A 27731-nucleotide genomic window follows, 5' to 3' on the forward strand; every position below is an offset into this window, starting at 1 on the left:
AATGAAAGGCAACTTGGCTTTGTAATCTTATAATTCGGAAAATACAAAGTCTTCATAAATATATATCCTGTTTTAAATGAAGGACTAATCGTAGTTTTCTTCTGTTGCTGCTTTCATCTTAATTGATGAGAGAATGATGGATCGGCATCTCACTCCCAAATGCTGGGACCTGTGAACCACCATCATGTGTTCTTAGAGAAACCGGCAACATGAAATCATGTACAATTACCTCAATCTTACAAGAAAGTCCTGTTTATGACCATTGATTCTTCTCCAAGATTGGCTGTGAGAGTTTTCTACTTATTTTGAGGATGAGTTTGAGGTTGTGATGTATGTTCATAAGATTTAGGCTCTAAAAGAAGAGGACATCCAGGTGGCTGATGTTCAGCAGTAAGAAAGAGAGTTTCAAAGAAAATTCATATACCACTTCGGTGATAAACAAAACTTTTGGTTAAGGAAAAAGCCAGCTGAGACCTTGACTCTCGGATAGTAAAAATGCTTTCAGAGTCAAACATAGGGGTGTATTGTTGTATGATCTGTTAATTTCTCCTTTGATAACCTGTCTATAGACAGTTAGCAATGTCAGGTTTAATCCTACCTTATTTCCGTGGTTACCTTAAAGTCTTGTAAGCCACAACGTTTCAGCTTTAAACATTAGCCTGTCGAGCTAGAAACTCGTTAGCCCAATCAAGCCATCTAAAGTCTCCAACTACTAACAGATAAATCAGGAAAAGCCAAACCAAACCAAATGTTGCACAAAACCAGGGTGGTGCCAAGTAGACGATAAAGCGAATGCTTGTATTTCCATAGCAAGTAACAATAACATATCTTGTTCATTTTGTCCCAAAGTTGGATAAGTTGGTTAATATGATTGCCCTAGACTCCCAGTTTTTTGTCTGTTACTTCATTTCTGCAATTACTAGCTCGTTTATTTTCACAAAAGAAAAGAAAAGTGCTTGAAACCGAGGCGCGATACAAATGCGTGTTTCAGCACCCTTTCCTTTTTTCTTCCCCTCCCCTTTAGAGAGCTACTGTTTTTGCTGGGATTTTTGAATGGCAATTTGCAGCAGTAAATGCATTAAATGGTTCCTCTTCTGATGGATGCTACCAAGTCTCTGTGAACGCTTAACCTCTCTCCAGTGACCCAAGAAGCAGAAATTGTGGATTTTGCTAAAATTAGGCTTGAAGTCCTGTCATCTCAGTCTTGCTGTTCTTGTTGTGTGGTGTTGTCGATGGTAAGTTTCTCTTGTTCAGAGTAATCAAAGAAAGAGCTAGCGTGGCTGTTGCAAACAGGGCTCTCTAGTTCTTTGACCCCCCCTCCCTCTTAACTGCTCTTCGATTGTTTGCTCTGTTCTCTTAATTAATGAAGCCAAAGAACAGGAAACATTGAATTGAATGACAACACAGACAAAGGAAAGGTTCATAAAGGGCTCAGCAAATAGCTCCACCTGTTCGACCAAAAAAAAAGCTCCACCTGAACACATGCGTGCGACGGTAGGGCCGGGCTTGGCTCTTATGCCCGGCATACGTGCAAAGAACAAGCCTGTACTGGAATGGAAGATCAAAAGTTGATAATCCGGAACATGGGGATCAAGTTTGGGTTAATGAAGAGATGTTCAACTAACGTTCTTTAACAAGCTTCGATAATTATTACTAAGATGATAACAATAGTGATAATTCATAAATCAGGATAATCTTATTCATGGGGCGATTATGGTTTTCCTCCTCTGGTAGTCTCATGGGAAAAGAGAATTGTCCCTTATGATGATTATTTGGCTACTGCAAGATCTTTAACAGACGAAAATGACCATTTTCTATGCGGGAAAGAACAATCTATTTTCCTTTTCCGCATGGAGATTCGAAAGAACAATCTATTTTCCTTTTCCGCATGGAGATTCGACCTTTGCGACACATGGAATTGACTATTGAGCCAGTGTGATCTTCACCTCTCGAGGGAAGGGATTCAAGGGGAACCTCTTTTTGGTCATCTGAAACTGGAGTCTGTGTCAGGAATTCATCGTTTTCTATGCATCATTCCAAAACCAAAAAGGCACGACCTTACCTTACCCCACCAGAACAACTCCCATTAAAAGACAATATAAAGATTAGGAGTATTCATAAATTGATTGGGTTGACATCTCTTGACGTTTTTGGATTAGGTAACAAGATGTGGGAATATGATCTCCACCTTCCGCTGACAAACAGCCTTCTTAATGGTCCATTCGTGTCTCTTTCTTGTTAATTAAACAAGATTCTAATAGAGAATTTGGGAATACCAAACACAAGTCCATGCCCATTAGCTTCGTCCCAGCTTCGTGGAAGTCAGTTTTCTTCTTTCTTTTCAGAGACGCCACGCGACAATGGTCTTGGGGATGGCACGATGCATGAATGTCATGTTGAGAAAGGCTGTGATTTCGGCAATTATCAGTCTTTAATTGTAATGGTTTGAAAAATGTAACTGCTCCTGGAGATAAATCTTATTGTAGCAGAGGAGGAGTAAGAGCACCTAACTTAGCTTGAACCCGAGGGAATTGAATTGGATCGAATTGAATGCCGCCACAAATAGAAATTGGAACTAAACCGATACAAATCAAAGGTTGTAGTGGTTGCAATTAGAAGATCCAATTGATGCAGCTGGTACTACTTGCCCCACCAATCGCATGAAATTGACAGAACAGCATACGGAGCAAACGGATCAGAGCTGGGGCTTACCAAAGGGGAACTGGGGATCCAAAACAGAGCCATTTGGAATCGGTCAGGAGCGAATTAGCCATGAGGGTTGTTTGTTAACTCTTCTAATGGAGTTGATGAAAAGTGATCTGCGAGTCCTTTTCAAGCGATTCAAAAAGGAGAGGAAAAAAGGGCATGAATTTCAACGTGGGGAGTCTCCTTAATCCGAGGTTTAATGTTTTTTGTTTTATTATTGGGACCCAAAAAAAGAAGAAAAAACAGAAAAAGAAAAGGTACTTGGGGGTAGCACAACAGGCTTTATGGCCAGTAAGGACAGGGTGGTGCTTTCTTCTGAACTCTTACCCCCATCCATTAAGAACGACTCTTACGTCCCTCCAAAATTAAGTCGAGGAGGCCAATTTTAAAAGCAAAATTAAATACATACACATACACATATTTATGTATAAACACACAAATTTGAAAGAGATCATCCTAGAAATGCTGCCCGTTGTTCACCGACCTTAGTGACTTAGGCCATTAGCCTTTGTGGCCTTCTTAGTATGCGAATTTTGCATAGGAAAAATCAATTTCGTGTGTTTTTAAGGTTACCACAATCTTCACTTACTTCGACCAACGTGGGTTCTATTTCTTTTTCCCTTCTTATTCATTACAAAACAAAAAGAACCCAAAAATAAAATAAAATAGGTAATGTGTCAGAGGGAGGGAATGAGCCGAGCGACACATGCCACAGCCCCCATGTAAAAAGGGAAGCTACTTTTCTATTCGTTTCCTCTGCATCCCCGCACACAAATCTCTCTCCGCAGTTTTTTACAGGTCCTGCCCCGCCGTCTGCTCTCGCTGCAATTCCCGCTATGGAATGATTCCTACAGTACTAAACTTGATATACATATGAAAAGTATGCACAGTGTCGTTTCGTTTAGGTCGGTTTACCAATGCGATTTCTCAGCCAGGACCAACAAATGGGCAAGAAGTAAAGGGAACAAGCAAACCAAAAAGAAGGCAAAACCAGCCAAATCAACCGAACCGAACCGTATAGCGCGTTCCAAATGCCACAAAAGAAAAAGGAAAGTGGTAAAACGATTTCCTGAAATTTGACCAACTCTAGGCATTGGTCAGGTCACATCTTCACCTCCTCAAACTCATCGACGTTTCGCTCTTTTTTACAGTATCCTCTCCCCTTATTTACCCTGATTTCTCTTGTTTTGGCTCGGCTCACATGACGGAGCAAGCATTCGGGTTCTCGTCGCTGAACAGTTGCGGCGCATGCAAGTGCATTGGCTCCCAATACACGCCCCCGTATCCGTACCCGTATGGCCCTTGGTACTCCATTCGCTGGCCTTCCACTTTCTCCCACCAGCCATTGATCTCCTTGTTAGGGCCGCCGCCGCCGCCGACGTTCTCGTTCTTCCTGCCGCCTTCCTTGCCCTTGGCCTCGCTACCCTCTTTCTCTTTCTTTGGCGGGACGATTTCGACCGCCCTCTTCATCTGCTCCCTCAGGCTCTTGGCCAGCGCCTTGGCGTCCATGGCCCCCCTCACCGTGGCCGTGTCCTTGTCCCTGTCGAAGGCCACGTCGAGAACGCCTGCGCGGTCGCAGTTCCAAAAGCTTTTTAACACAAGCACCATCATGAACATCCTTCGCCAGAAAAAAAAGAAAAAGAAAGAAGAATGGAAATTGGGTATGATCACGCAAATGGATTGTAGAACAGACAACCTTTTGTTTTTGTGATTATCTTGCGAATCTTCTGGATGCATCCCTCGCAGTGGAGGCAACTGAACTTCAGAACCACCGTCGTCACCGGAGGCTGCACCCAAAGAATTGTACACCGGGACACGTTCATGTTCATGGACAATGTACATTCAATTGAAACCGAAGAAAGGAACTAAACAAACGCAGCAAGCAAGCTTATCAATAGAAATTGGAAAAGCGTTGCTGGGGCAATTCATTGTTTCCTAAATTGCTTGCATTCCCCACATGGCACCAAGACTTGACGACCAAGCAAACACTTCAGTCTTGCATTCAGTTCTGATTTGAAGTTTACGAAAGACCCAAAAGGAGAAAGAACAGAAAACAGGAGCGACACTACAAGAGAGCAACAATGGAATTTGCCGAAACGAGGGCGCAGATTCGAGGCAACGATCGCATGAAATACGCTGAATCCACAGAGAAATAAAAAAAAATGAAAAAGAGAAAGTCGATTCACCTCTTTGGGTTTCTCCTTCTTCTCGTTGTTGGCCTGGTCCTTCACTTTCTTGGGCAGCGGAGACACCAGCTCCACTTTCTTCTTCGTCTTCTCCTGCAGTTTCTCGCGAAGCTTCGCGGGGTCCACTCTCCCTTCCACCGTCACCTTCATCGCCCCTCCCTCCACCTTCGTCTTCTCCACACCTTCGCTCACAGAGAAAAAGAAAAAAAAAACAGAAGAACCCAATCCTCGATTCAACATTACACACAGAAACCCGGAAACTCGAGCAGATAACGACAACCCGCGAGCGAAACCGGAGCAGATAATGAGAAAACAGAGAGTGCGCATCAGCTCACTGATGTGTCATCGGAAACGAAGCGATGGCGGAGAGTAACCGGAGGTCGAGAACATCCGAAGGTTTTTCCAAACGAACGACGAGAGAAAAACACAGAGATAATCACCCGGGAACACATTCAGAACCCCAAGCTGAACCGGGCAAAAGAAAAGAAAAGAAAAGAAAAAGGCAGTATGGACGGTGCATAAAACCAAACCTGGGAATCTCTTAAGGAACTTGTCGATTTTGGCTTCGCAGCCTCCGCAATGCAGGTCCATCTTCAAGACGACCACCACATGCCCGTTCTTCTGGTCGTTGGCCGCCTTACCTCCTCCTCCTCCTCCTGCTCCTCTGACCGTCCCGTCGCCTCCATCGTTCTTCTGCGCAAGCAAAAGCAACCGAGGATGACACGAGTCCCGTCATAACACACCACATTTCCGAACGGCACGATCGTCGGACGGAGCAGAGAAAGATACGAGCACGGCAGAGGAAGAGGAAGGGGAAGAGGAGGAAGAAGAAGCGAGAACTCGAGGGAGTCGACTCACCTCGCCCATGGCGAACACTCGCAGCGTCGCCGCTGTGCAGAGAGGGAAACTGCAGGGAGAGGGAATGGGGAATGCGAAGGAGTGCGCGTGTAGCGCATGTATGTAAATTGTAATGTGATGCGGAGGTGACGATGTATGCAGATGTGCACTTCGCATTGGGCCTCATGTGGGCTTTCCTCCCCGGCCCACGTAGGTCAGTTGGGCCGGGTCAAAACCGCTCGAGATGGGCGGGTGGGTCGCCCCCCGTCCGTGCATGGCCGGGTCAAGTGGCGGTCGCGCCCTTTCAATGGGGACACCAGTACGGAACGTTGAATACCTGTTGCTCTTTTGCTCCTCGGCTGAGACTAGAGCTCGAGTTACATCTTTTGAGAGAGGGAATACGATATTAGTTTAAAGATGCTGTCGATCTGAACAGATAATCGCTTCAAGTGAACCCGAATTCGCTTAATTAATCCGTCCTGAAAATAAATCTAGAGTAGGAATAGCAGCATCCAACCTTCTAGAGAATCCCAAATAAGCGAAGTACTCAGCAATTAAGATTTCTCTGCCGTGCGCGCACGCACGTACAGTGAGATTAATAGAACCCTTGAAGCATACGTATTCTTCAGCGTAATCCTTGAAAGTGTAACAAATATACCCGATGAATCACAGAGAAGTGAAAAAAAGAAGAAGAAATGATCAATGACAGTACATCTGATCAGAAAATAATTGAACTTTGTGGGGGGTTTTTTGGGCAATAAAGAAGAAGAAATTGTGGGCTTTAGGCCTCCCAAAACAACTTGGAGTTCCATGGATGTTTTACGGGTGGCAACTTTAAACACGTACAGAACAGTCCGCCCGTTTTCTTACAAGAGTAATTATAAGTATAGCTAAGCTATATTTGCTTGCAAAACTCTTATATTTTCATGTGCTTTATACATAATCTATTTTAAGAAAATTTATGTCTGTCTAAACTGCTGCTCTACTCTTACATATTCATGCCAAATCTGAATCCGTTTTAACTACGTCTCGTGTCGTGCAAACAGGTCGTATCGAGAGTCGATCACTCCAGTATTACACCGTGCAGCGGACGTAACCTAGAAGCACCACCCCATGTGCATGCACCATAAAGGAAAATCCTTCGTAAACTGATGCTGGCAAAACAATGGAACTTTCCCGGAATTTGCAGGTTCCTTGGCAAGATATTTTGCAGATGATTTGGACAGATCCTTTTCGAAACGGGAACTGATCTATGCTCGCGGATGCAGACCAAAAAATGAACTAGAGACAACCGCTGAGAAAAGGAAAGCAGCAGAACTATAGTTGGTCATCAACATCAACATCAACATCATTAGCAAGTTTTACTATACTTGAAACTCAAAAGAGCGACACCAATCAAGCTCGCTTTCGTTCTTTTTATTGCTGACAAAATTTACCTCTCCAGGTTCGCAAGCAATTAAGGCACAGCACACCAAAAGAGATATTTGGATCCCATCATTTTTAAAGTCAAATAAAAGCATCAAATCAATGGCTGCGCCCCCACGCGAAACGTAGGAAAGCCTCAGTGGAGTCCTCCACTTGTTAACCCACGAACCTGGGAGGAGACAGTGAGAGAGGGGAGAGAGATGGAGGGGAGAGCGAGGGGTTCTCTGCCGTTTGTGGGCATGATCATAGTGATTCTGGCTCAAGCGAGCAACATGGTGGTGACGAAGATGGCCATGTCCGATGGGATCAACAAGTACACCATGGTCTTTTACTGCAACGCCCTCTCCTCCTTCGTCCTCCTTCCTTTTCCCCTCATCATGTCTCGCAGGTTTGTGCTCTGTCTATATCGCTCACTAACTCCGTTGTTGTCTGGTTTAAGGGGAAAAGAAGAAACGGCTGTAAGTCCTTGACTTGCTTGTTTGCTCTGTTCGGCAGGTCAGGGTCGTGTCCTCCCCTCACTTTCTCCGTGCTTCGCAAGATCTTCTTGCTCGCTCTGGTTGGGTGAGCGAGTGAAGTTTCTTCATATCGCATGAATTTACAGACCTGGGATTTGCTTTTCTTGGAATTCGTTTGAAGCAAAAGGTCTTAATCAACTGCAGAGAAATTCATAAAAGAAACTAAGTGGATTTTTGAATAATTTTGTTGATGCAGATTCGGAGCACAGATTAGCGAGTATGTGGGCATCGATTACAGCTCCCCTGTTCTGGCCACGGCCATGATGAACCTCATCCCAGCTTTCACTTTCATTCTCGCCGTTATTTTAAGGTTCTTTGTCTCTTCTTTCTCATTCACTGCAGTGCACTTAAACATACTTTATCTGTAGAAATGACAGAAGCAGATGATGGCTTGTTAACTGGATGACGGGGGTTCGATTCAACTTACAGTTGTGATTGCATTTAATCAAAGTCTGACCAAAGCAAAATTCAGAGTTCCTGTTTCAACCAGGCCCAGAGAGATTCACTTTGCTACCACGTAATTCATAATCATCTACTGTGCATCTGTCCTCTTAATCTCAGAGATTAGAATAGTTCTATAACCAGTACTTGTGATGATGCTGGATCGCTCCTGCAAATGATTAAATCCCTGAAATGGGACAGAATCAAGAAAGCCCAGAGCTTTCGCAAATGGAGGCTGCACGTTCATACGAAACACAAAAGATAGCACTGCATGATATGTCATCCAATGAAACCAGATAAATTTATTTTATTCTTGAATTTGTTGATTGAATTAAAAACTAGGATGGAGAAAGTGAATTGGAAAAGCTCAAGCAGCCAAGCTAAGCTTGTGGGAACCATTGCATCAATTGCTGGTGCATCAGTAGTCACTCTTTACAACGGTCCACCGATCCTCCACTCACCTTCACCTCCTTCTTATGTCCAACCTCATCACCTTCTTCTTCTTCTCTCGCGACAATCGAATTGGATTCTTGGTGGGTTTCTCCTTGCGGCCGAGGCTTTCTTGGTATCATTATGGTACATTATACTGGTTAGCACCATTATCCTTACTTTTTTCTTTGAATTTGAATGACACTAAAACGTCAAAAAAATCTTGAATCTTGCAGGCATTTATCCTCAAAGATTACCCCGTGGTGCTGAACATAATGTTCTATAAATGGCTCTTTGAGATGATTCTTGCCGGGCTATTGTCCTTCATTATAGTGAGAGAACCACAGTCATGGATTTTAAAAGTCGACATTGGTTTGATTGCTATTTTATACTCGGTAAGGCATAATACCGCGATTCTTAAAGTCTAGATTTTGGTCCGACTTCAAGTTTGAAGGTAAAAGCAGTGTTAAGAGTTCGTTTGTTTGAAGGAGAATTGTTTCCAGGAAATTTTTTTTCAGACTTTCGAGTATTTGAATGATGGAAAAAAACTAATCGATTTATAGAAAATGTTTTCCATAAACTGAAAACAACAAGCTTAGATTGGGATAAAATGACTTTCTCTTTTAGTAAGAAATAAGACACTTTCCCTAAATCATTAAACAAATGAAAACTAACAGTTTTCCTTGCAAATGATTTCTGTGAAAAATATTTTCCTTTTGAGCGAAACAAACGTCACCCTACTATTGTATATGCAGGCTCTGGTTTCTAGTGTCTTTAGACTCACCTTATGCACATGGTGCTTGAAGAGAACTGGACCTGTTTATGTCTCCATGTTCAAGCCTCTGGGAATTGTATTTGCTGTCGGATTGGGGTTCATATTTCTTGGCGAAATGTTACACCTTGGAAGGTATAAGTACTCTCCCTTCTTCTCCATCGAAATGCCTATACCCATCTTTTCCTATAACCAAGAATCTGATGATTAAAAGGTATAATGAAAACTGTGTTCATCAGAGAAAAAGCTCCTTCATGAGTTCATCTCAAGAACAGCAACATATATCCTTTAAGATATAAACTACAATCGCCATACTCTTTAGGTTAATTTCTTTTCTGCCTTTTCTTTTATATATCGGCAGCTTGATTGGAGCGATAGTGATTGTGATGGGATTCTACGGGGTCGTGTGGGGGAAGTCTAAAGAGGAAGAGAAGACAATGGAAGGCGGTGGGGTGGGTGGGAGCTTGGCATCCTCCAGCCATAAGATGCCTTTGCTCCAGGACAATGCTTCAAGTGTGTAGATATTCTTGGCAAAAAGACAAAAAGGTTTGTACATAATCACAGGCGATGTTCCCTTTTGTCTTTTGCCGAAATGAATTCTAGTTGACTATTCCAAGGTGAAAGAGATGTGGGAATGCCTATATAGGCGCGTTATGAAAAATGAAGAACTTGGATAACGTTCGTGACTATCTTGGGTAGTGGAGACACCAACTCCAACTTTCTTCTTCGCCTTCTCCGGCGATTTCTCGTGAAGCTCCGCGGCATCCGCTTTCCCTTCCACCATAAGCTTCTTCGCCTCTCCCTCTCCGCCTTCGTCTTCTCCACGCCTTTGGCCACCAAAGAAAACAGAGAAGAAGAAAAACAATCGCGGATTCACCATTACGGACAAAATCGAAACTCGAGCGGACAATGACAACCTTAGAGAAACTTGGGCAGATTGAGAAAAAGAGAGTGCATTGTCTCACTGATGCAAATCGCCGTGGTGCCGTGGTTCCAACGGAAAACGCGGCCCTGGCAGAAAGTAATCGGAGGTTGGGAGCAGCGGAAGGTTTTTGAAACGAATGATGAGAGAAAATGCAGAGATGATAGGATTGCTCGGAGGAAGGAAAAAAAGAAACACCGAAAAGACAAAGCCGATCACCCGGGAACACATTCAAAACGAGAAAATTACCAATAAAGTCATGATCTATACTATTGTACGTATGTCAATTCAAATCTAAACATTTCAATGATGCCAATTTAGTCTTAAACTTTTAGGTCAATATCACGAAAAACCCCAAACCGGTATATCTGTGATAAATTTACTCAAAACTCAATTTTTTATCGCAAAAAATTCCAAACCGGTATACCCGTTCTGAGTTCTCGGATGACTATCGCTCCATGCATGTATTTAACTAGGGTTTTCCAAAATTTCACGAGCCACCCAAATATCCAAGCGTTGCGATTTCAGAATCTCTGGGCCATTAAAACGGAGCACTGAATATTTGCTGCACACATTGCTATTTAGCTCAAGCGGCCATAGAAAGGCAAAAACCAGAGATTCTCTTTCAATTATATTTTACGACTCTTTTACAATCCGAGGAGACTATGACAGAGCCTATATGAATTCTTTGGAGAGAGGGTATGCAATACTAATTAAAAGATTTTGTTAATGGGAATAAATAATCGATTTTAGTGAACTTGAGTTGAGTATGCTTAATTAATATGCCTTGAAGATAAATCCGGGGCGAAAACAAGAGCATCTAGCCCAGTGAATCCCAAATAAGCATAGTACTCCACAATCAAGATATCTGTGTGCGCACGCGATCGCACGTAATAAATTTTTTGATTGGACTGTCAATAAAGTAATGCCCTACAAAGCATACATATTATTGAGCGTGCTCCATGAAAATGTAATGAATCTATTGAATGAAGTACCATAAAATCAATAAAGAAGTAAGGAAAATTTGACGAAACTTAGAATATCCATTAGAGAGATATTACTAAAAAAGTCGTAAACTTATTGTACGAATACCAATTCAGTTTTAAACCTTTCGATTTGGCCAATTTAGTCGTAAACCTTTTAACGATTTGTCAATATAGTCATTCTGGCCAATTTTGGCTGGCAATTGCTTACGTTGGCGTCGACCATTCTACATGGCACTGTTAGGACTGCCGGAACTAACATGGACAAATTTTTTGCATTTTTAAATTTTTCCAAATTATTTTTTATAATTTTTATAATTTTTATAATTTTTCCTTTTTTTCCTTTCTCCGCCGGATGCTGAGCGACCGATCAAATGATTGCCAACAAACTGAAAAATTATTCATCCAATAGTGGCAGCGCATTTAAAAAACAAGCCAAGGAAGACAGTGATAGGGTATATAGCAGGTGAGCGACTAGTGAGAGAAGACGAAACTTTCAAATGAATATGGAAAAATTATGACATAAGCTTCTATTAACACTAAAATCCTCCTGTTCCTTCTTCCTTTCGGGGGTTTCTAACTTCTATTGTCTCGACCGGGACCATGCTAAAGACATGCAACTGCAAAGGCATTGAAATAGCACGATGGAACCGACTCAGATCCAGTTCAGCATCTTGGAATCGGAAACTGGACGAGAACTGATCGGATGGGGCCGGTTCGGTCCGGTTTCAGGATCTACCAAGATCAGTGCATACCTGTGGCATCCTGAAATTTCATGGCCAAATATTAAAGGACCCTAATGGATTAGGGCGCTCGTCGACGGAAATTAGGAAAATGAAATTGGGAGTTTAGCGTCGCGATTATCATTTTTTTCTGAATCGCGAGTTTGGACTCTTGGGATCAATTACCGTCGAGCCGACTAACCCAACGTCGCGTCGTCCGCACGCCCCGATCCTGTGCCAACCCGTCGCCGCCATTTTTCCTTCCCCATCTTTCCCTTGGCCACGCCAGAGAATCACCCCATCGACTGCCCCTCTCTTCTTCCTCTTTCTTTCTGTTCTTTTTCTTCCCTCTTCTTTTCTTCCCCTTTTTCCGCTGGGACTTCACCCCATCACGCCAGCAGCCCCCAAACCTCTTCATTTCTTCCTTTTGTCTTGTTCTATCTTGTCTTTTCTCCTGCATGCAAGCCATGCACGCAAGAAAGCTGCAGGGGCACTAGACTTTCTTTTTCCCTCTACAATTGGAAAGAGAAAGGTGCCAAGTGTCACCATGCATGCCCATGCATGCAAGGGGAGCTAAAGGGCCATCCGAGAAGTGCATTTCCCTTCTGCTCACCCCTCAGCTGGCTCTCTCACTCTCTCGCTCAGCTCTCTCTCTCGCCCAGCTCACTCCCTCTCTTGTTTCTCTCTCGCCTCAGCTCACTCCCTCTCTTGTTTCTCTCTCGCCTCAGCTCACACTCTCTTGTTTCTCTCTCTGTCCGCCCGGGAGCCCGCCTGTTCAATGACCAGCAGCTGCTGCTCCCTATTCCGTCCGCAACTAGCGGCAGCAGCCAGCCCCTCGCTTCACCGCCGTGCCGTTCTCCCCGCCTCGGACACAAGCCCCACGCTGCAGCCACTACTCTCACCAGCAAGGCAAGTACTCTCTATGACGTTATACTAACCTCGATAATGGTTGCATGTCGGTTTGGGTCTTGGATGAGCCGTTGAGGTGGCTGGAAGGGCGAAAGGAGAGGGCGATATGTGGCGTAGTTGCTGGTCTTGTGTATTCAAACCCCTAGAACGATTTTTGGTGGATCTAGATAGCTAGATTAAGTTGGAAATGATGTTGCATGTTGTTTTGAACTCTTGGGTTGATGTTTTCTTGGCTGGGAAGTGGCAGATCTGAAGTTGGAAAAACATTTCTGGAATTTGTGTCACGGATTCCAGATCGGACCCTTCTGGACGTTCCTGGTTTTCTATTTTTGTACCGCCTTGTGTGGACCGAATCTTACGAAGTGTTCTTCATAAAAGTTGTTCAGAAGATCTTGATGTATAACATACTTAAATTTCATATTTTTCTGAGGTCAAATGGATTTTACCAAGGCCCAATTCCTTACCGGGTCAGAACTGTTTTTACCGTGGAAGCCGCGGCCTCTATACATTCTCGAATTTTTATAAAAATACCCACTTCGAATTTGGTCACACTTCCTTCACAAAAATTTGTTCATAGTCCCTTTTGTACAACATATAAAAATTTCAAGGTGTTTAGACATCATTTGTTATATGAAAAGAGCATTCTTTGTAACTCGGTGTCACTGTTTCAACGGACCAGTTCTGGTCTATTTTCGTGCCCTCAAAAGTTCCCTTTCCAGGAGGATTTTGGGATTGTGTTCTTCAGGAAAAATAAGTGTTAAGGTCTCGTTTATAACATGTTCAAATTTCAGAATTTTTGGAACTCATTTGCTATGCCTTTGAAATTGATTTCTCAAGTCATGCAAAACTGTCCAGTTTTGCCAGAATCCAAAGTTTCATTATTTCTTAGTTGGAAGCCTTGGAATTTTGATTTGATGTCTTCGGGAGAGGTAATGTACACGCTCTGAACTTGCTGATGAGATTTTTTCCTTGCATTAGAAATTGTAAATGACATCTCTAAATTTGATGTACTGTGTATATTGAGACGTGTGGGCTTGTAAGTGTAATTGTTCCGTCGGTCCCCATGACGATGATGCCCCGGAGTTGAGATGCCCGGGGGGTAACTGGGTTCCCTCGGTTGCCTGGGGGTGTAACACGGTTCCCTAGATGTCCTCGCGACGCCGTGGTAGGTGCGAGAAGCCTGAGGGGGTAACGGGGTTCCCTCGGTTGCCTGGGGGTGTAACACGGTTCCCCAGATGTCCTCGTGATGCCGTGATGGGTACGAGATGCCCGGAGGGGTAACTGGGTTCCCCGGAGGATGTTGTAGCTTGAGTTACTAAATCAAATGCGAATTAAAACTGCTTGTGATCACATAACGCATGTAAGGAGAATTCATGTGAATGACTGTTGGTCGATTGGTAATCTTTTGTCTGGTGATTTATGTCCAAATAAAAAAGGAGTCTTATATATTATAGCTGGTTGTGAATTGGTTCATCTGCCTATCTATTTGACTCAATTGAAACGCCTGTCATTATCCGTTTAGTATGGCGTGATAGAGTTTACTTGGCTGAGTTTCCGCTCACTATTTGTTGTTGACACCTTTTTCAGACTAGTAGTATGCCGATCCTCCCTACCTCTACCTCGATAAGCTACGGGGTGCCAGTTGATTTTGAAAGCCGTCTATTTGAATTCGTGACCGCGGAGTTCCCTGAACTTGTTTTCATAAAATGCATTTCCATTCTGACCGTAAATATTGGGTCCCCAGAGGGACTCGTTCTTTTGGGCTTCGTCGGGGTTTATGCCCTCGATGGGGGACGGTTGGTGGGGCCCCTTCCATACCATGGGCCGGACGGAGATGATGGCAATGCTAGTAGCGGGATCTTTTGAGGACAGCATCAAGGAGGAGGAAGGAGTAATTTTTTTGAAGACACGACTGTTAGTTAGTTTTTGGGGATAGAGTCGTGTAGGGATGGGTGATAACTTGTTTGTCTTTGGTTAAGCTTGGTGGGTCGAAGTAGGATAGCCGGGTTGGAGTTGTTGGGTAGTCTCCCCGTGTTTTTGAACTCACTCTTGTATCACCCTCATTATTATGTGAAAGATGAATGTTATTTTCGCAACTTGCGTGTCCTAGCATTTCTGCGTTTCTATGTTACATTCATGTTATAAATGCCAATCTTTAAAAAGAAGCATCTTTCGCTTGCAAATAATCTAATGACTAATGAGGATTAGAGGATAAATCTTGAAAGGGGTGTGCTTGGGATGCTACAATACCCCGGGTGTTTTTAGGCAAAAAGGAAAAGAAATTTTGTGGATTTTAGATGGCAGAAAAAACCGCGAGCCCTTTTCCGGCCGTAGTAGAAAATCAGGGGCTTTAGGCCTCCCAATCCCAACTAACCGTGGGGGAGTGGAACCAAACAACTTTTAGTTCCGTGGATAAAGTGCACTCATTGCAAAGAAACAACTGTTCAATGGATGGTTTGCCGAAGGTAACTAAATTCATGTAAAGCAATCACTTTGTGAACACGCACACGTCTAGGCAAGAGCTTAGAAACTTCTCTCTTTTTAACTATCGTAACACGACACCCATCACAGGCTTGTTAAAATCCCAAGACACTATTTGACTTCTCTTGCTCTCACACCTCAAAACACCCCGCCCGTTTTCTTACAGCAGTAACTGTACACACAGTTAAATTTTCTTACAAGATTTAGTATGTTTCCTAGAACTTGTGCTTCGCCGCGGTTACCCCTTTATGCCAAATTCACAGTTGTTTCACTACGTATCGTATCGTATCGCGTAAAGGGATGGTGCCAACAGATGAATCATTATGTTGTAGCAATCATGGATGTTTAATTTATTGTAAACTTTAAAAAAAGCCACATCAATGAAGCTCGCCCACGTTCTTCTCATTGTTGTTAAAATCGTCCTCTCGTTCGCAAGCTATCAAAATATTGAAGCGCATCAAAAAGCTGGGGGAGATATTTGGATTCCATCAGTTTTAAATTCAAGTAAAAGCATCAAAGCAATGGTTGTCCCCCCGGCAAAACGTAGGAAAGCCTCGGTGGAGTCCTCCAATTATCTAACCGCCGAGAGAGACGGAGAGAGAGAGAGATGGAGGGGAGAGCGAGGAGGGTTTCCCTGCCGTTCGTGGGGATGATAATGGTGGTTCTGGTTCAAGCAAGCAACATGGTGGTGACGAAGATGGCCATGTCCGATGGGCTCAACAAGTACACCCTGGTCTTTTACTGTAACGCCCTCTCCTCTCTCATCCTCCTTCCTTTTCCGTTCATCATATCTTGCAGGTTTGTGCTCTGTCTATCGCTCACTGACTCCGTTTCTGTCTGGTTTAAGGGCCAAAAAAAAAGAAGAAAAGAAAAGGTTTCAAGTCCTTGTCTTGTTTGTTTGCTCTGTTTGGCAGGTCAGGGTCGTGTCCTCCTCTCACTTTCTCCGTGCTTCGCAAGATCTTCTTGCTCGCTCTGGTTGGGTGAGTTGAGTGAAGTTTCCTCATTTCACATGAATTTGCAGACTTGGGATTTTCTTTTCTAGGAATTCTTTTGAAGCAAAAGTCAACTGCTGAGACTTTTATACAAAAAACGTAGTGAATATTGAAGTAATTTGGATGATGCAGATTCGGAACACAGATATGCGGATATGCGGGCATCGATTACAGCTCCCCTGTGCTGGGCACGGCCATGATGAACCTCGTCCCGGCTTTCACTTTCATTCTCGCCATTATTTCAAGGTTCTCTCTCTCTTCTTGCTCGTTAACTGCAGTGCGCTTAAAGAACCTTCATTTGAAAAAAATGAGAGAAGCGGATGATGGGGAAGTTGTGAGTGCTTTAAACCAAGTCTGACTAAAGCAAAATCCATAGTTCCTGTTTCAACCAGGCCCCGAGAGATTCACTTTGCTACCCCTTAATTCACTTCCCATCTTCCTATGTAAGTGTCATTGTAGTCTCAGAGACTATGAGTAGTTTGTATGACGTACTATGATCTTATTTCTGATGATGTTGGATCCCTAAAATTCCCAAAAAAAGAGTTGCTCTGCGAATGAATAAATCCCTGAATAAAATCAAGAAAGTCCAATGCTTCAGCAAGTGGAGGCTGCACGTTCATACGAAACGCAAAACTGATCTTACTCACTAATTTGTTAATGAATTAATAATTAGGATGGAGAAAGTGAATTGGAAAAGCTCAAGCAGCCAAGCTAGGCTTATGGGAACCATTGCATCAATTCTTGGTGCATTAGTAATCACTCTCTACAAGGGTCCGGCGATTCTCCGCTCACCTTTGCCTCCTTCTTTTGTCCATCCTCGTCGCCTTCTCTTGCTTCCCTCCCAACAATTGAATTGGGTTCTTGGTGGGTTTCTCCTTGCCGCCGAAGCTTTCTTTTTATCATTGTGGTACATTGTACAGGTTAGTACCAACAATCCCTACTTTTTCTTAAGAATATGGATGACATTAAAACGAAGCAAAAAAGACTTGACAAGCGAAAAAAAAATATACAATCTTGCAGGCATTTATCCTCAAAGATTACCCTGTGGTGATGAACATAATGTTCTATCTAACGTTCTTTGCGACTATCCTTTCTGGGCTATTGTCCTTTATTATGGTGAGAGAGCTGCAATCGTGGATTCTAAAAGTCGATGCGGGTTTGATCGCTATTTTATACTCGGTAAGCATGTAGTATCGTGTCTCCCAAAGTCTAAATTTTTGGTCCCTTCGAGTTTGAAGATAAAAGTCATATTACTATTGTAAATGCAGGCTGTTGCCGGTGTCTTTAGAGTCACATTGTGTACATGGTGCCTGAAGAAAACTGGACCTATCTTTGTTTCCATGTTCAAGCCCTTGGGAATTGTATTTGCTGTGGGATTGGGGTTCATATTTCTAGGGGAAAAGCTACACCTTGGAAGGTACAAAGTACTCTCTCTTCTTCTCCATTGGCCTATACCCCATCTTTTTCTATAATGAAGAATCTAGTTGATTAAGAGAGAGCAAAAAAGATGTGTTCATAGGAGAAAAAGCTCATCTCAAGCATAGCAACAGATATTCTTAAGATATAAGACATAAATCGCCTTGCTCTTCGGTTCAACTTTTTAAAACAAAATGGTCATGCTCTAACTCTGGAGATTTGCCAAAGACTCTCTGTTAAGAAACCAGAGTTTCTGTCATTACAAGCATGCATGAATGAGCAAAACAGGGCAGGAAAATGAGTTGCACCAGGATTACTTGCTAATTGTTAGAAAAATATCTGATCGGTACTTTCCTTGCCTTTTGGTTTTGGCAGCTTGATTGGAGCAATAGTGATTGCGATGGGATTCTACGCGTTAATGTGGGGAAAGTCTAAAGAGGAAGAGAAGACAATCGAGGGCAGTGGTACGGTTGATGGGAGCTTGGCATCCTCCAGCCATAAGATTCCATTGCTCCAAAACAAAGCTTCAAGTGTGTGCAATTGAATTTTAAAATTTGCGAAAGCTGCAATCAAGTCCTAAAACTTGTCAAGTTGGTTCAATCAAGTCATAAAGTTAATCGTCCAATTAGACTAACAGAAAACGCTACGTGTCTTATTTTATTACTTTTCTTGAGACACGAGACAATGAGGTGGTGTCCAACAAAAGCCACGTTAAAAAAATAAAAAACTATAATTAAATTAGATATAAAGCTAAAAGTTAAACTAAAAAACAAATCCACACACGCAACTATCGGCTGTGGGGTTGGTGGTCGCTACCACAGATGTTAGGAAGGGCCGGCGGAGATTGCCTTGGCTTTCCCGAAGCTCGGCGAGGGCCTGCAAATCTCGATCTAGGGGAGGGCACGACCCTCGCCTTGGGTCGGCGAGGCCTTACTTGGGGTGGACAACACTAGGCGAGGCCTCGCCAGCCCTTGCCGGTGACCTTGCCCCTCACTCAGATTTGGGGTGAAGGTCACGCCCTCCCCCAGATCGGGGCATGCAGACCGTCGCTAGGGACCAGTGGGGCCTCACCCAAGGTCGGCGAGGGTCGCTAGGCTTCGGAAAGGCCCATGTGACCTTCGCCAGCCCTTCCTGGTGGCTGTGGCAGCGGCCGCCGGCGAGGGCTTGGCCACATCCGCTAGGTGTGTGTGGGATAATAATTGTCAATGCACAAATAGTACATCCGGAATCTCGAAAAATGTGCCCTGGTAACAGCACTTGGAGTGATAACTACTTGTAACGGTGGTTAGTAGGCTATAAATACCCACAGTGTTCGTTGTAAAGAGAAACAATCTCCTAGACGCAAATTTGCAATGTCTTTTCATCTTCAACGCTTGTTTTATTATCTCCAACACTTTATTTATAGAATTTACTATTTATGCCAAACATATCCGTGCTCACAATCACCACATAACTCATTTCCATTAAAAATCAAGAATCAACCTTTTGGTGAAAGATTTTTCACTACTTGGATGCATTCTCATTTTCGGTGAAACGGGTGCACACACATTAATGTATATACCCGCTTTTGAAAATCTACATTTTGCACTTTGAGTTTCATTATGAGATTTCAACTTGTATCTTTCACTCACAATCCGTATTCCGTTTTTTGTTAAGCTGCCATTTTCTTTCCTAAATTATTAGTATCAAACTCTAAGGCTCCGTTCATTTGGCGGAAAATATTCTCCTTTTGGAAAATATTTTCTCGGAAGTCATTTTTCTGGAAAATGTTTTCCCGGAACATAATTTTCCGGTGTTCGACGACCAATATGAAAAAGTTTCGGAAAATATTTTTCGCCGGCGATCGGCGGCGGCGGCAGTGGCGGCCGGCAACCGACGGCCAACGTCCGGCGTCCGGCGGCGGCGGCGGCCGGCGACCTTAGTGTAGAAGAAGAAGAAGAAGCTCCGGAAAATGATTTCCGCTTTTGAAGAATAGCGGAAGTCATTTTCCGTAGACTTAGGCTATTTTGTGAGGGGGGGAAGGAAAATATTTTCCCACGGAAAACGTTTTTCGCCCCCCGAACACCTGAAAACCCGAAAAATATTTTCCGGGAGAATATTTTCCGCCAAACGAACGGAGCCTAAAATCTCTTCCACTTTTCTCCTCCTCCTTTCTCTCTCTTGGTGCCACCGTGAAAGCTGTCGTGGTTCGCCTCAGCTGTTGTCACTCTCAGTCATTGTCTTCTACTCTATCAGAGTCGTCATCTTTGGAGGCTCCTCTCCGCCCAACACTCTCCACCGCTATCGAGCATCATCCCCTTCTCTCTCGCGCGCAAGCTGACCTTCGACCTAAGGTCGAAGATGGTCTCGACTTCCATGATAGCCCAAAGTTAGGTCTACTCAACATCGATTTGGGCATGGAGCTTGAGCTTGAGCTTAGAACTGAGTAGATGCATCAAACAGGTGGGTCGGGTTGGGTCAAAAATGGTTCGACTCAAATTTACCTATTTCCATGCAATACAGATTTAGTGATCCATACGTGACTCGACCCATATTACTAAATCACTTTTATATTTAACTAAATTTATAGAACTTCATGCCCAAATTGAGGCAAGAGCACAGAGTGAGTGAGTGAGTACGAGATCGAATGATGGCAAGACAGAGTGAACAGAGAGTCATAGAGGTGGATTGTGTGTAAGTAAGTCTAAAACCATTTAATATATATAATTTTGGATTTTACCATTCTAAATCACTTATGACCCATTTACTGAATATAAGTAATTCATATAACAACTCATCTCATCAAACTCAGTACATGCACCAAAGGGATAAGTATCAAAAAAATCATAAACTTATTGTACGGATGTCAATTTAGTTTAGAATCTTTCGATTTAGTCAATTTAATCCTAAATCTTTTGGTGATTTGCCGATATAGTTATTTCGACCAATTTTAGCCGCCAATTGCTTACGTGGATGCCAACCGTCTTATGTGGCACTGCTAGGATGGTTGGTGCTGACATAGACATATTTTTTGCATTTTTAAATAATTTTTTGAATTTTTGTTTCATTCTTTCTCTACTAATTGCTGGGCGACCGATCAAATAATTGCCAACCAACTGAAAAATGATTCATCCAACAATTCCAGCGCATTGAAAAAAACAAGCCAAGGAAGATAGTGATAGGGTAATAACAAATGATCGACTAGGGAGAGAAGACGAAAGTTTCAAATGAATATGGGAAAATTATGACGTAAGCTTCTGTTAACAATAAAATCCTCATGTTCCTTCTTCCTTTTGGGGGTTTCTAACTTCTTTTGTCTCGACCGGGACCATGCCAAAGACATGTAACTGCAAAGGCATCGAACCGGCACCCTGGAATTCAGTTGGGTCCGGTTCAGCATCTTGAAACCGGAACTGGACCGGAACTAATCAGTATGTTTTCTAGAATTTATGCTTCTCCACGATCACATGTTTATGACAAATCCAAACTTGTTTCACTACATATCGTATCGTGCAAACAAATCATGCCGACAGTTGATGACCCTGATGACGCTACCCTATTGCACGTTCATCGTAAAGAAAAACCCTCCATTAACAGGTGCCGGCAAAACGATGGGAAAACTGAAGTAGTAGATTTTTCCAGAATTTTCGGGTTCCTTGACAAGATATGCTGCAAACGATCGGGCAGATCCTTTTTGAAACGTGAACTGATCTCTGTGGCAGATGTAGACCCATAATGAACTACAAACAAACCCCAATCCGGGGTTGGCCGATGCGAAGGTGCCTATCGAGAAAAGAAAAGCAGCTTAGCTATATTTGTAGTTATGTCATTACCACTATCGTTATGTCATAGCAATCATTGATGTTTTATTTATTATGAACTTTAGAAAAGCCACATCAATCAAGCTCGCCCCCCACTTTGGACGAAATATCGCATAGGTAGGCCCATCTTTGTCATCACGGGGCTAGACCATTCAACAACCGACGCGTGACTCCACGTGGCGCAAGTGAGACTCACGGACGAAGCCTCTCTTCCTCTCTCCCTGTTCATTTTCCTCAATAATTGTTAAATATGTCTTGAATTTTACGTTCTCGGTCCGGTTCAACACTCGACCCGATATATTTTTGTGTGATCCGAAAATTGAGATTTAGTTCGCGACGCGGAGAGTTGGGCCGATAAACCCAACTTGTAGCAAGTGAACAAATTTTTATGGCGGTTTACCTAAGCTGGAGCAACGAATAAATGTTTTGGGGGGTTCGGGGGCATAGCCCCCGAGGAAATTTTTTTGGGAGCACTATTTATACCGCGGCTAGGTTTTCTCATTGAGGGACAGAGAGAATTTTGTTTCAGGAGAGTTTTGTGAGCCGTGAGCTTTTTGTCGTTATTTCGACTTCTGAAAATTGTACTGTCTTTGATTATAGTGGAATCTTGTCTTGCCTCGCCCGTGGATGTAGATCACGTTGTGATCGAACCACGTAAATCCCCGTGTTCTGTATTTGTTTTTTCCGCATCTGTTTCCAACAATAATAAATCCACCATTTTCATCTCAAGTCCCTCTGTCTACTGTTCATGGGTAACCCGCATGGTCATCGGAGGACTTTGTCCTCGGAGAGGGTCTTGGATGACCTGCTGTTGGCATTGCAGCACCCTCTCCGGTCGACGGCAAAGCCGATGATTTCACCATCCCGGTTGTCGTTGTCGGCTTCTCACAAAACGTTAAAATGTACAAATATCCGTATCTATATATCTACATACATGTTCTCCTCCAACCCCAAACAAAAGCAAAAATAGAATAAAATAATCAGAAAAGAAGAGTCGAGAAAGGTAAAAAAAATCAGTTGGAATGCATTAGCTTCGCTTTTATTTTCCTTGCAGTCTTCATCATCATCATCTTGATCGACAACTTCCAGAAATTCAACACCAATATTCTCTTCTTCCACCAATTACTGTGAAAAAAAAAACGAGAATGCATAAAAAAATAAAAGAGGCCGTGATGATTTGCACGTATACGAAGGAGAGAGAAAATGAAACAGGGCAGGCACCAACTGTTGGGTAGTGGTTCATACTTCCTTTCGACAGGAAGGCATGTAGATCCCGCTCCCGTTACCTATATACATTTTGAGCTTGTATTTTATTGGTAGTTTGGATTTGGGCTCATAAATATCTCTGACAGTAGAGGTGTGGTGTGACAATTATAATAAAATCTTTCGATGGACTTAGCCCTAATTTAAGGGTAAACCAAGATAAAAATTTTGTGTCTCGATTTTCTTTTTTTACTTTTACTCTCTATTTCTTGGTGATTGTGCGTCAAATTTTAACATCCCCCCGACTAGTGACCATATCTTGGCGGGACGGCCAGAACCGGCTTTCTATTTTCTTTTCCTTTCTCTTTTCCGGATCTAATTAGTGTTTTTTGTGACAAAAAGTTGCGGATTCAGAAAGATGAACAGTGGAGAGAGAGAGAGGCTTCATCCGTGGGGCCCACCTGCGCCACTTGGCGCCGCGTGTCAATTGCTGAATGGTCCGGTGTCCCGTGGTGACATGGCGTGGCCCGCCTATGCAATACGAGAAAATATTAGCCTTCGTTCTTTTCATTGTTGTTGAAGTCGTCCTCTCGTTCGCAAGCTATTAAAAGCTATACATACTGGCTGGCAAGCTATTAAAATATTAAAGCGCATCAAAACTTGGGGGAGAAATTTGGATTCCATCGGTTTTTGTAGTCAAATTGAAGCATCAAATCAATGGCGGTCCCGCAAAACGTAGGAAAGCCTCGGTGGAGTCCTCCAATTGTTAACCCACGAAACTGAGAGAGGGAGAGAGAGAGAGAGAGAGAGAGATGGAGGGGAGAGCGAGCAGGGTTTCCCTGCCGTTCGTGGGGATGATAATGGTGGTTCTGGTTCAAGCGAGCAGCATGGTGGTGACGAAAATGGCCATGTCCGATGGGCTCAACAAGTACACCCTGGCCTTTTACTGTAACGCCCTCTCCTCTCTCGTCCTCCTTCCTTGTCCCTTCATCATATCTCGCAGGTTTGTGCTCTGTCTATCACTCACTGACTCCGTTACTGTCCGGTTTAAGGCGCAAAAAATAGAAAGAAAAGGTTTCAAGTCCTGGACTTGTTTGTTTGCTCTGTTTGGCAGGTCAGGGTCGTGTCCTCCTCTCACTTTCTCTGTGCTTCGCAAGATCTTCTTGCTCGCTCTGGTTGGGTGAGTGAGTGAAGTTTCCTCAATTGCACATGAATTTGCAGACTCGGGATTTGCTTTTCTTGGAATTCTTTTGAAGCGAAAGGTCTTAATGATACTGCTGAGAGTTTGATAAGAAAAACAGGGTGAATTTTTTAGTAATTTGGATGATGCAGATTCGCATCGCAGATATGCGGGTATGCCGGCATCGATTACAGCTCCCCTGTGCTGGGCACGGCCATGATGAACCTCATCCCAGCTTTCACTTTCATACTCGCCATCATTTCAAGGTTGGTTCTTTCTCTCTTCTTGCTGGTTTACTGCAGCGCGCTTAAAGAACCTTCATTTGGAAAAAAATTGAGAGAAGCAGATGATGGTGTGTTGATTGGATCATGGGGGGATCATGGGGAAGTTGTGAGTGCTTTAAATCAAGTCTGACCAAAGCAAAATCCATAGTTCCTGTTTCAATTAGGCCTGGACACATTCACTTTAATCTCAGAGATTATGAGAAGTTCTTTTACCTTATTTCTGATGATGCTGGATCCCTAAAATTCCCAGAAAAAGAGTTGCTCCGCGAATGAATGAATCCCTGAATAAAATCAGGAAAGTCCAGTGCTTCAGCAAGTGGAGGCTGCACATTCATACGAAATGCAAAACATAGCACTGCAAGATATGTCATACAATGACACAAGATAGACTTATCTTACTCATTAATTTGTTAATGAATTGATAATTAGGATGGAGAAAGTGAATTGGAAAAGCACAAGCAGCCAAGCTAAGCTTCTGGGAACCATTGCATCAATTCTTGGTGCGTTGTTAATCACTCTCTACAAGGGTCCGACGATGCTCCGTTCACCTTCGCCTCCTTCTTTTGTCCATCCTCATCGCCTTCTCTTGCTTCTCTCCCAACAATTGAACTGGGTTCTTGGTGGGTTGCTCCTTGCGGCGGAAGCTTTCTTGTTGTCATTGTGGTACATTGTACAGGTTAGTACCAACAATCGCTACTTTTTCTTAAGAATATGAATGACATTAAAACGAAGCGGAAAAAGACTTGACAAGCAAAAAAAATCTATAATCTTGCAGGCATTTATCCTCAAAGATTACCCTGTGGTGATGAACATAATGTTCTATCTAATGTTCTTTGCGACTATCTTTTCCGGGCTATTGTCCTTCATTATGGTGAGAGAACCGCAGTCGTGGATTCTAAAAGTCAATATGGGTTTGATCGCTATTTTATACTCGGTAAGCATATAATATCGCGACTCCCAAAGTCTAAATTTTTGGTTTACTTTGAGTTTGAAGATAAAATTCAGATTGATATCGTAAATGCAGTCTCTGGTTGCTGGTGTCTTTAGAGTCACATTGTGTACATGGTGCCTGAAGAAAACTGGACCTGTCTTTGTTTCCATATTCAAGCCCTTGGGAATTGTATTTGCTGTGGGATTGGGGTTCATATTTCTAGGGGAAAAGCTACACCTTGGAAGGTACAACTACTCTCTCCTCTTCTCCATCGAAATGCCTATACCCCATGTCTTTCTATAATGAAGAATCTAGTTGATTAAGAGAGAGTAAGAAAGATGTGTTCATAAGAGAAAAAGCTCATTCATGAGCTCATCTCAAGCATAGCAACAGTTATTCTTAAGATATAAGACATAAATCGCCTTGCTCTTCGGTTTAACTTTTTAAACCAAATGGTTATGCTCTAACTCTGGAGATTTGCCAAGGACTCTCTGTCCAGAAACCAGAGTTTCTGTCCTTACAAGCATACATGAATGAGCAAAACAGTTATTCTTGGATCCTTGGTTAATGGTTACATTGGTAACCTCACCAAACTAGGGGTTTTCTCCAACCAGCAGGGGCTGTCCGCGCTTGTCCACAAATGTGGCTGGCAGCCGGACTGTTTTCTTTATTTTAACGTGCCGGTGCCCGCACGCCCAGCTCCCCTTCATTAGAGGATAGTTTTTTCTTCTCTTACTCCAAGGAATACCCTGCATTTTGCGTCTTAGAGTAAAGACGAAACACTTTCAGGACTTACCTAGGTCAAGGGTAGGAAAATGAGTTGCACGAGGATTACTTGCTCGTTGTTGAAAAAATATCTGATCGGTCCTTTACTTTGCCTTTTGATTTTGGCAGCTTGATTGGAGCAATGGTGATTGCGATGGGATTCTATGCGGTAATGTGGGGAAAGTCTAAAGAGGAAGAGAAGACAATCGAGGGCAGTGGGGTTGATGGGAGCTTGGCATCGTCCAGCCATAAGATTCCTTTGCTCCAAAACAAAGCTTCTAGTGTATAGATATTCTTGGCCAAAAAAAAAAAAAATCATAAGTGAAAAGACAAAGGTGTGTATGTATTTATATAGATGTTCCCTTTTTGTCTTTTTGAAATGAATTTGAATTTGATTATTCCGACGGGGAAGAGATGTGGAAATACCAGTGTATGGGCATTACCAGAAAAAATGAAGAATTCGAAAAAAATTTCCGACTGTGGCGTGGACATTGACAACCATATGATATGGTCATCTGTAACTACATGCTATTGATATCGACAAGAAGGGAAAGATGTTAAGCAAATATTATGACTCATCGACAAAGCCTACAGGTAACCAGCTATCGGCCGAGTGTTGGACCCAAAAAGGAGAATACATTGATCAAGTATGTCAAATGGAGGCGCCAATGCAGAGTGACGGTTGAGCGTCCTAGTGACCTTGAGATATGTAACTTCTTGTGGACAATAATCGTCAATGAACAAATAGCAAAATGTGCACTTGTAATTGCATTTAGAGTGATAACTGCTTGTTGTAATAATGGTTAGTAGGCCATAAATACCCATAGTATTCGTTGTAAAGAGAATTGATCTCCTAGATGCAAATTCCCAATGTCTTTTTATCAATGTATTAGTATGTCTTCTCATCTTCAAACACTTGTTTTATTATCTCCAATACTTTATTTATAGAATGTACTATTCATCTTCTCTTTGGAAGCCAAACATATCCGTGCCCACGATCACCATTGAACTCTTTTCCATTAAAAATCAAGAATCAACTTTTTAGTGAGAGATTTTTCACTACTTAGATGCATTCTTATTTTCGGTGAAACGGGTATATATATACTCGCCTTTGAAAATCTATTTTTTGCCCTTTGAGTTTCATTATGAGACTTCAAGTTGTATCTTTCACGATCTTTATTCCGTTTTTCTGGTTAAACTCCCATTTTATTTCCTAGATTATTAGTATCACTTTCTTCACCTCCTTTCTAAAGAAAAATAAATAAAACTCTAAAATCTCTTCCTCTTTTCTCCTCCTCCTTTCTCTCTCTTGGCACCACCGTGTAAGCTGCCGTGGTCGCCTCAGGCCATCAGCTATTGTCGAGAAACTTCAAAACTCTCGTCGATAACTTCATATTGTGTTCTTGATGACTTTACTGGCAAGTTGTCGATTACCTTTAAGCTATCAGTTTTTCTGTTCATAAATGACCAAACTCTACTTTCATTGACTAAGTCTATCACTTGTCAATAATAATCAAAAGTTGGTGATTTTTTTGGTGTAAACACTTGAGTTTATGAATGTTAAGTAAATGCATAAAATGAGGAAAAAATACACAAAAAAGTTTAAGAGAATGATCATTTAGAAAAACAAAGTGGGTATAGGTAAAACTGAGAGTAGCATACTTGTTTGGTCAATTCTTGGTCAGCCTATCAATTTTGATGCAATAAGATTTTGGTTGGGGATAAGTGAACTAGAAGTCCTAAAACTTATCACGAAAATGCATTTGAGTATTAAAATTTGCGAAAAATGCAATTAAATCTTAAAATTTGTCAAATTTGTGCAACTGAGTGCT

General features: G+C 42.6%; 4 protein-coding genes across 6 annotated transcripts; 3 read left to right on the forward strand and 1 right to left on the reverse strand.

The window, feature by feature from the left end:
* Nucleotides 1–3580: 3580 nt before the first annotated feature.
* LOC115670788 (heavy metal-associated isoprenylated plant protein 3) lies at nucleotides 3581–5850 on the reverse strand. The gene is made up of 5 exons (XM_030592150.2): nucleotides 5751–5850; nucleotides 5423–5585; nucleotides 4893–5074; nucleotides 4403–4493; nucleotides 3581–4271 (listed from the first exon to the last, which is right to left on the reverse strand). The coding sequence occupies exons 1-5, from the start codon at nucleotides 5757–5759 to the stop codon at nucleotides 3904–3906; spliced, it is 813 nt and encodes a 270-aa protein (XP_030448010.1). The 5' UTR covers nucleotides 5760–5850; the 3' UTR covers nucleotides 3581–3903.
* Nucleotides 5851–7223: 1373 nt separating this feature from the next.
* On the forward strand, nucleotides 7224–9921 carry LOC115670743 (WAT1-related protein At5g40240-like). 2 transcript variants are annotated; one of them, XM_030592097.2, is made up of 7 exons: nucleotides 7239–7542; nucleotides 7650–7715; nucleotides 7866–7979; nucleotides 8453–8699; nucleotides 8776–8934; nucleotides 9295–9446; nucleotides 9673–9921. In XM_030592097.2, the coding sequence occupies exons 1-7, from the start codon at nucleotides 7355–7357 to the stop codon at nucleotides 9830–9832; spliced, it is 1086 nt and encodes a 361-aa protein (XP_030447957.1). In that variant the 5' UTR covers nucleotides 7239–7354; the 3' UTR covers nucleotides 9833–9921. The 2 variants fall into 2 exon arrangements, with proteins under 2 accessions (XP_056165863.1, XP_030447957.1); XM_056309888.1 differs by lacking the exon at nucleotides 7650–7715 and having other exon boundaries at nucleotides 7224–7542.
* A 5754-nt stretch (nucleotides 9922–15675) lies between these two features.
* LOC115670744 (WAT1-related protein At5g40240-like) lies at nucleotides 15676–20165 on the forward strand. Its single transcript, XM_056309627.1, has 8 exons — nucleotides 15676–16126; nucleotides 16243–16308; nucleotides 16453–16566; nucleotides 16994–17240; nucleotides 17341–17499; nucleotides 17589–17737; nucleotides 18112–18266; nucleotides 19972–20165. The coding sequence occupies exons 1-8, from the start codon at nucleotides 15936–15938 to the stop codon at nucleotides 20163–20165; spliced, it is 1275 nt and encodes a 424-aa protein (XP_056165602.1). The 5' UTR covers nucleotides 15676–15935.
* Nucleotides 20166–23467: 3302 nt separating this feature from the next.
* On the forward strand, nucleotides 23468–26804 carry LOC115670742 (WAT1-related protein At5g40240-like). 2 transcript variants are annotated; one of them, XM_056309887.1, is made up of 7 exons: nucleotides 23468–23742; nucleotides 23854–23919; nucleotides 24072–24185; nucleotides 24633–24879; nucleotides 24979–25137; nucleotides 25251–25379; nucleotides 26029–26804. In XM_056309887.1, the coding sequence occupies exons 1-7, from the start codon at nucleotides 23552–23554 to the stop codon at nucleotides 26086–26088; spliced, it is 966 nt and encodes a 321-aa protein (XP_056165862.1). In that variant the 5' UTR covers nucleotides 23468–23551; the 3' UTR covers nucleotides 26089–26804. The 2 variants fall into 2 exon arrangements, with proteins under 2 accessions (XP_056165862.1, XP_030447955.1); XM_030592095.2 differs by having other exon boundaries at nucleotides 23475–23742; nucleotides 25228–25379.
* Nucleotides 26805–27731: the final 927 nt, after the last annotated feature.

This window comes from Syzygium oleosum, unplaced genomic scaffold, assembly GCF_021117445.2.
Source record: "Syzygium oleosum isolate NSW1041296 unplaced genomic scaffold, Sole_v2.1 Sole_v2.03, whole genome shotgun sequence".
NCBI classification, from domain to species: Eukaryota; Viridiplantae; Streptophyta; class Magnoliopsida; order Myrtales; family Myrtaceae; genus Syzygium; species Syzygium oleosum.

Bases quoted from the DNA above. Each gene is read 5' to 3' on its own strand.
- LOC115670788 (XM_030592150.2), bottom strand. The intron at 4,494-4,892 runs GTGAATCGACTT...CTTTGGGTGCAG, and splicing joins AGAAGGAGAAACCCAAAGAG to CCTCCGGTGACGACGGTGGT. The intron at 4,272-4,402 runs GTTGTCTGTTCT...GCGACCGCGCAG, and splicing joins GATAATCACAAAAACAAAAG to GCGTTCTCGACGTGGCCTTC.
- LOC115670744 (XM_056309627.1), top strand. From the start codon at position 15,936: ATGGAGGGGAGAGCGAGGAGGGTTTCCCTGCCGTTCGTGGGGATGATA. The intron at 17,500-17,588 runs GTAAGCATGTAG...TTGTAAATGCAG, and splicing joins TGATCGCTATTTTATACTCG to GCTGTTGCCGGTGTCTTTAG. The intron at 18,267-19,971 runs GTGTGTGCAATT...CTACTCTATCAG, and splicing joins GCTCCAAAACAAAGCTTCAA to AGTCGTCATCTTTGGAGGCT.
- LOC115670743 (XM_030592097.2), top strand. From the start codon at position 7,355: ATGGAGGGGAGAGCGAGGGGTTCTCTGCCGTTTGTGGGCATGATCATA. The intron at 8,700-8,775 runs GTTAGCACCATT...TGAATCTTGCAG, and splicing joins CATTATGGTACATTATACTG to GCATTTATCCTCAAAGATTA. The intron at 8,935-9,294 runs GTAAGGCATAAT...TTGTATATGCAG, and splicing joins TGATTGCTATTTTATACTCG to GCTCTGGTTTCTAGTGTCTT.
- LOC115670742 (XM_030592095.2), top strand. From the start codon at position 23,552: ATGGAGGGGAGAGCGAGCAGGGTTTCCCTGCCGTTCGTGGGGATGATA. The intron at 24,880-24,978 runs GTTAGTACCAAC...ATAATCTTGCAG, and splicing joins CATTGTGGTACATTGTACAG to GCATTTATCCTCAAAGATTA. The intron at 25,380-26,028 runs GTACAACTACTC...TGATTTTGGCAG, and splicing joins GAAAAGCTACACCTTGGAAG to CTTGATTGGAGCAATGGTGA.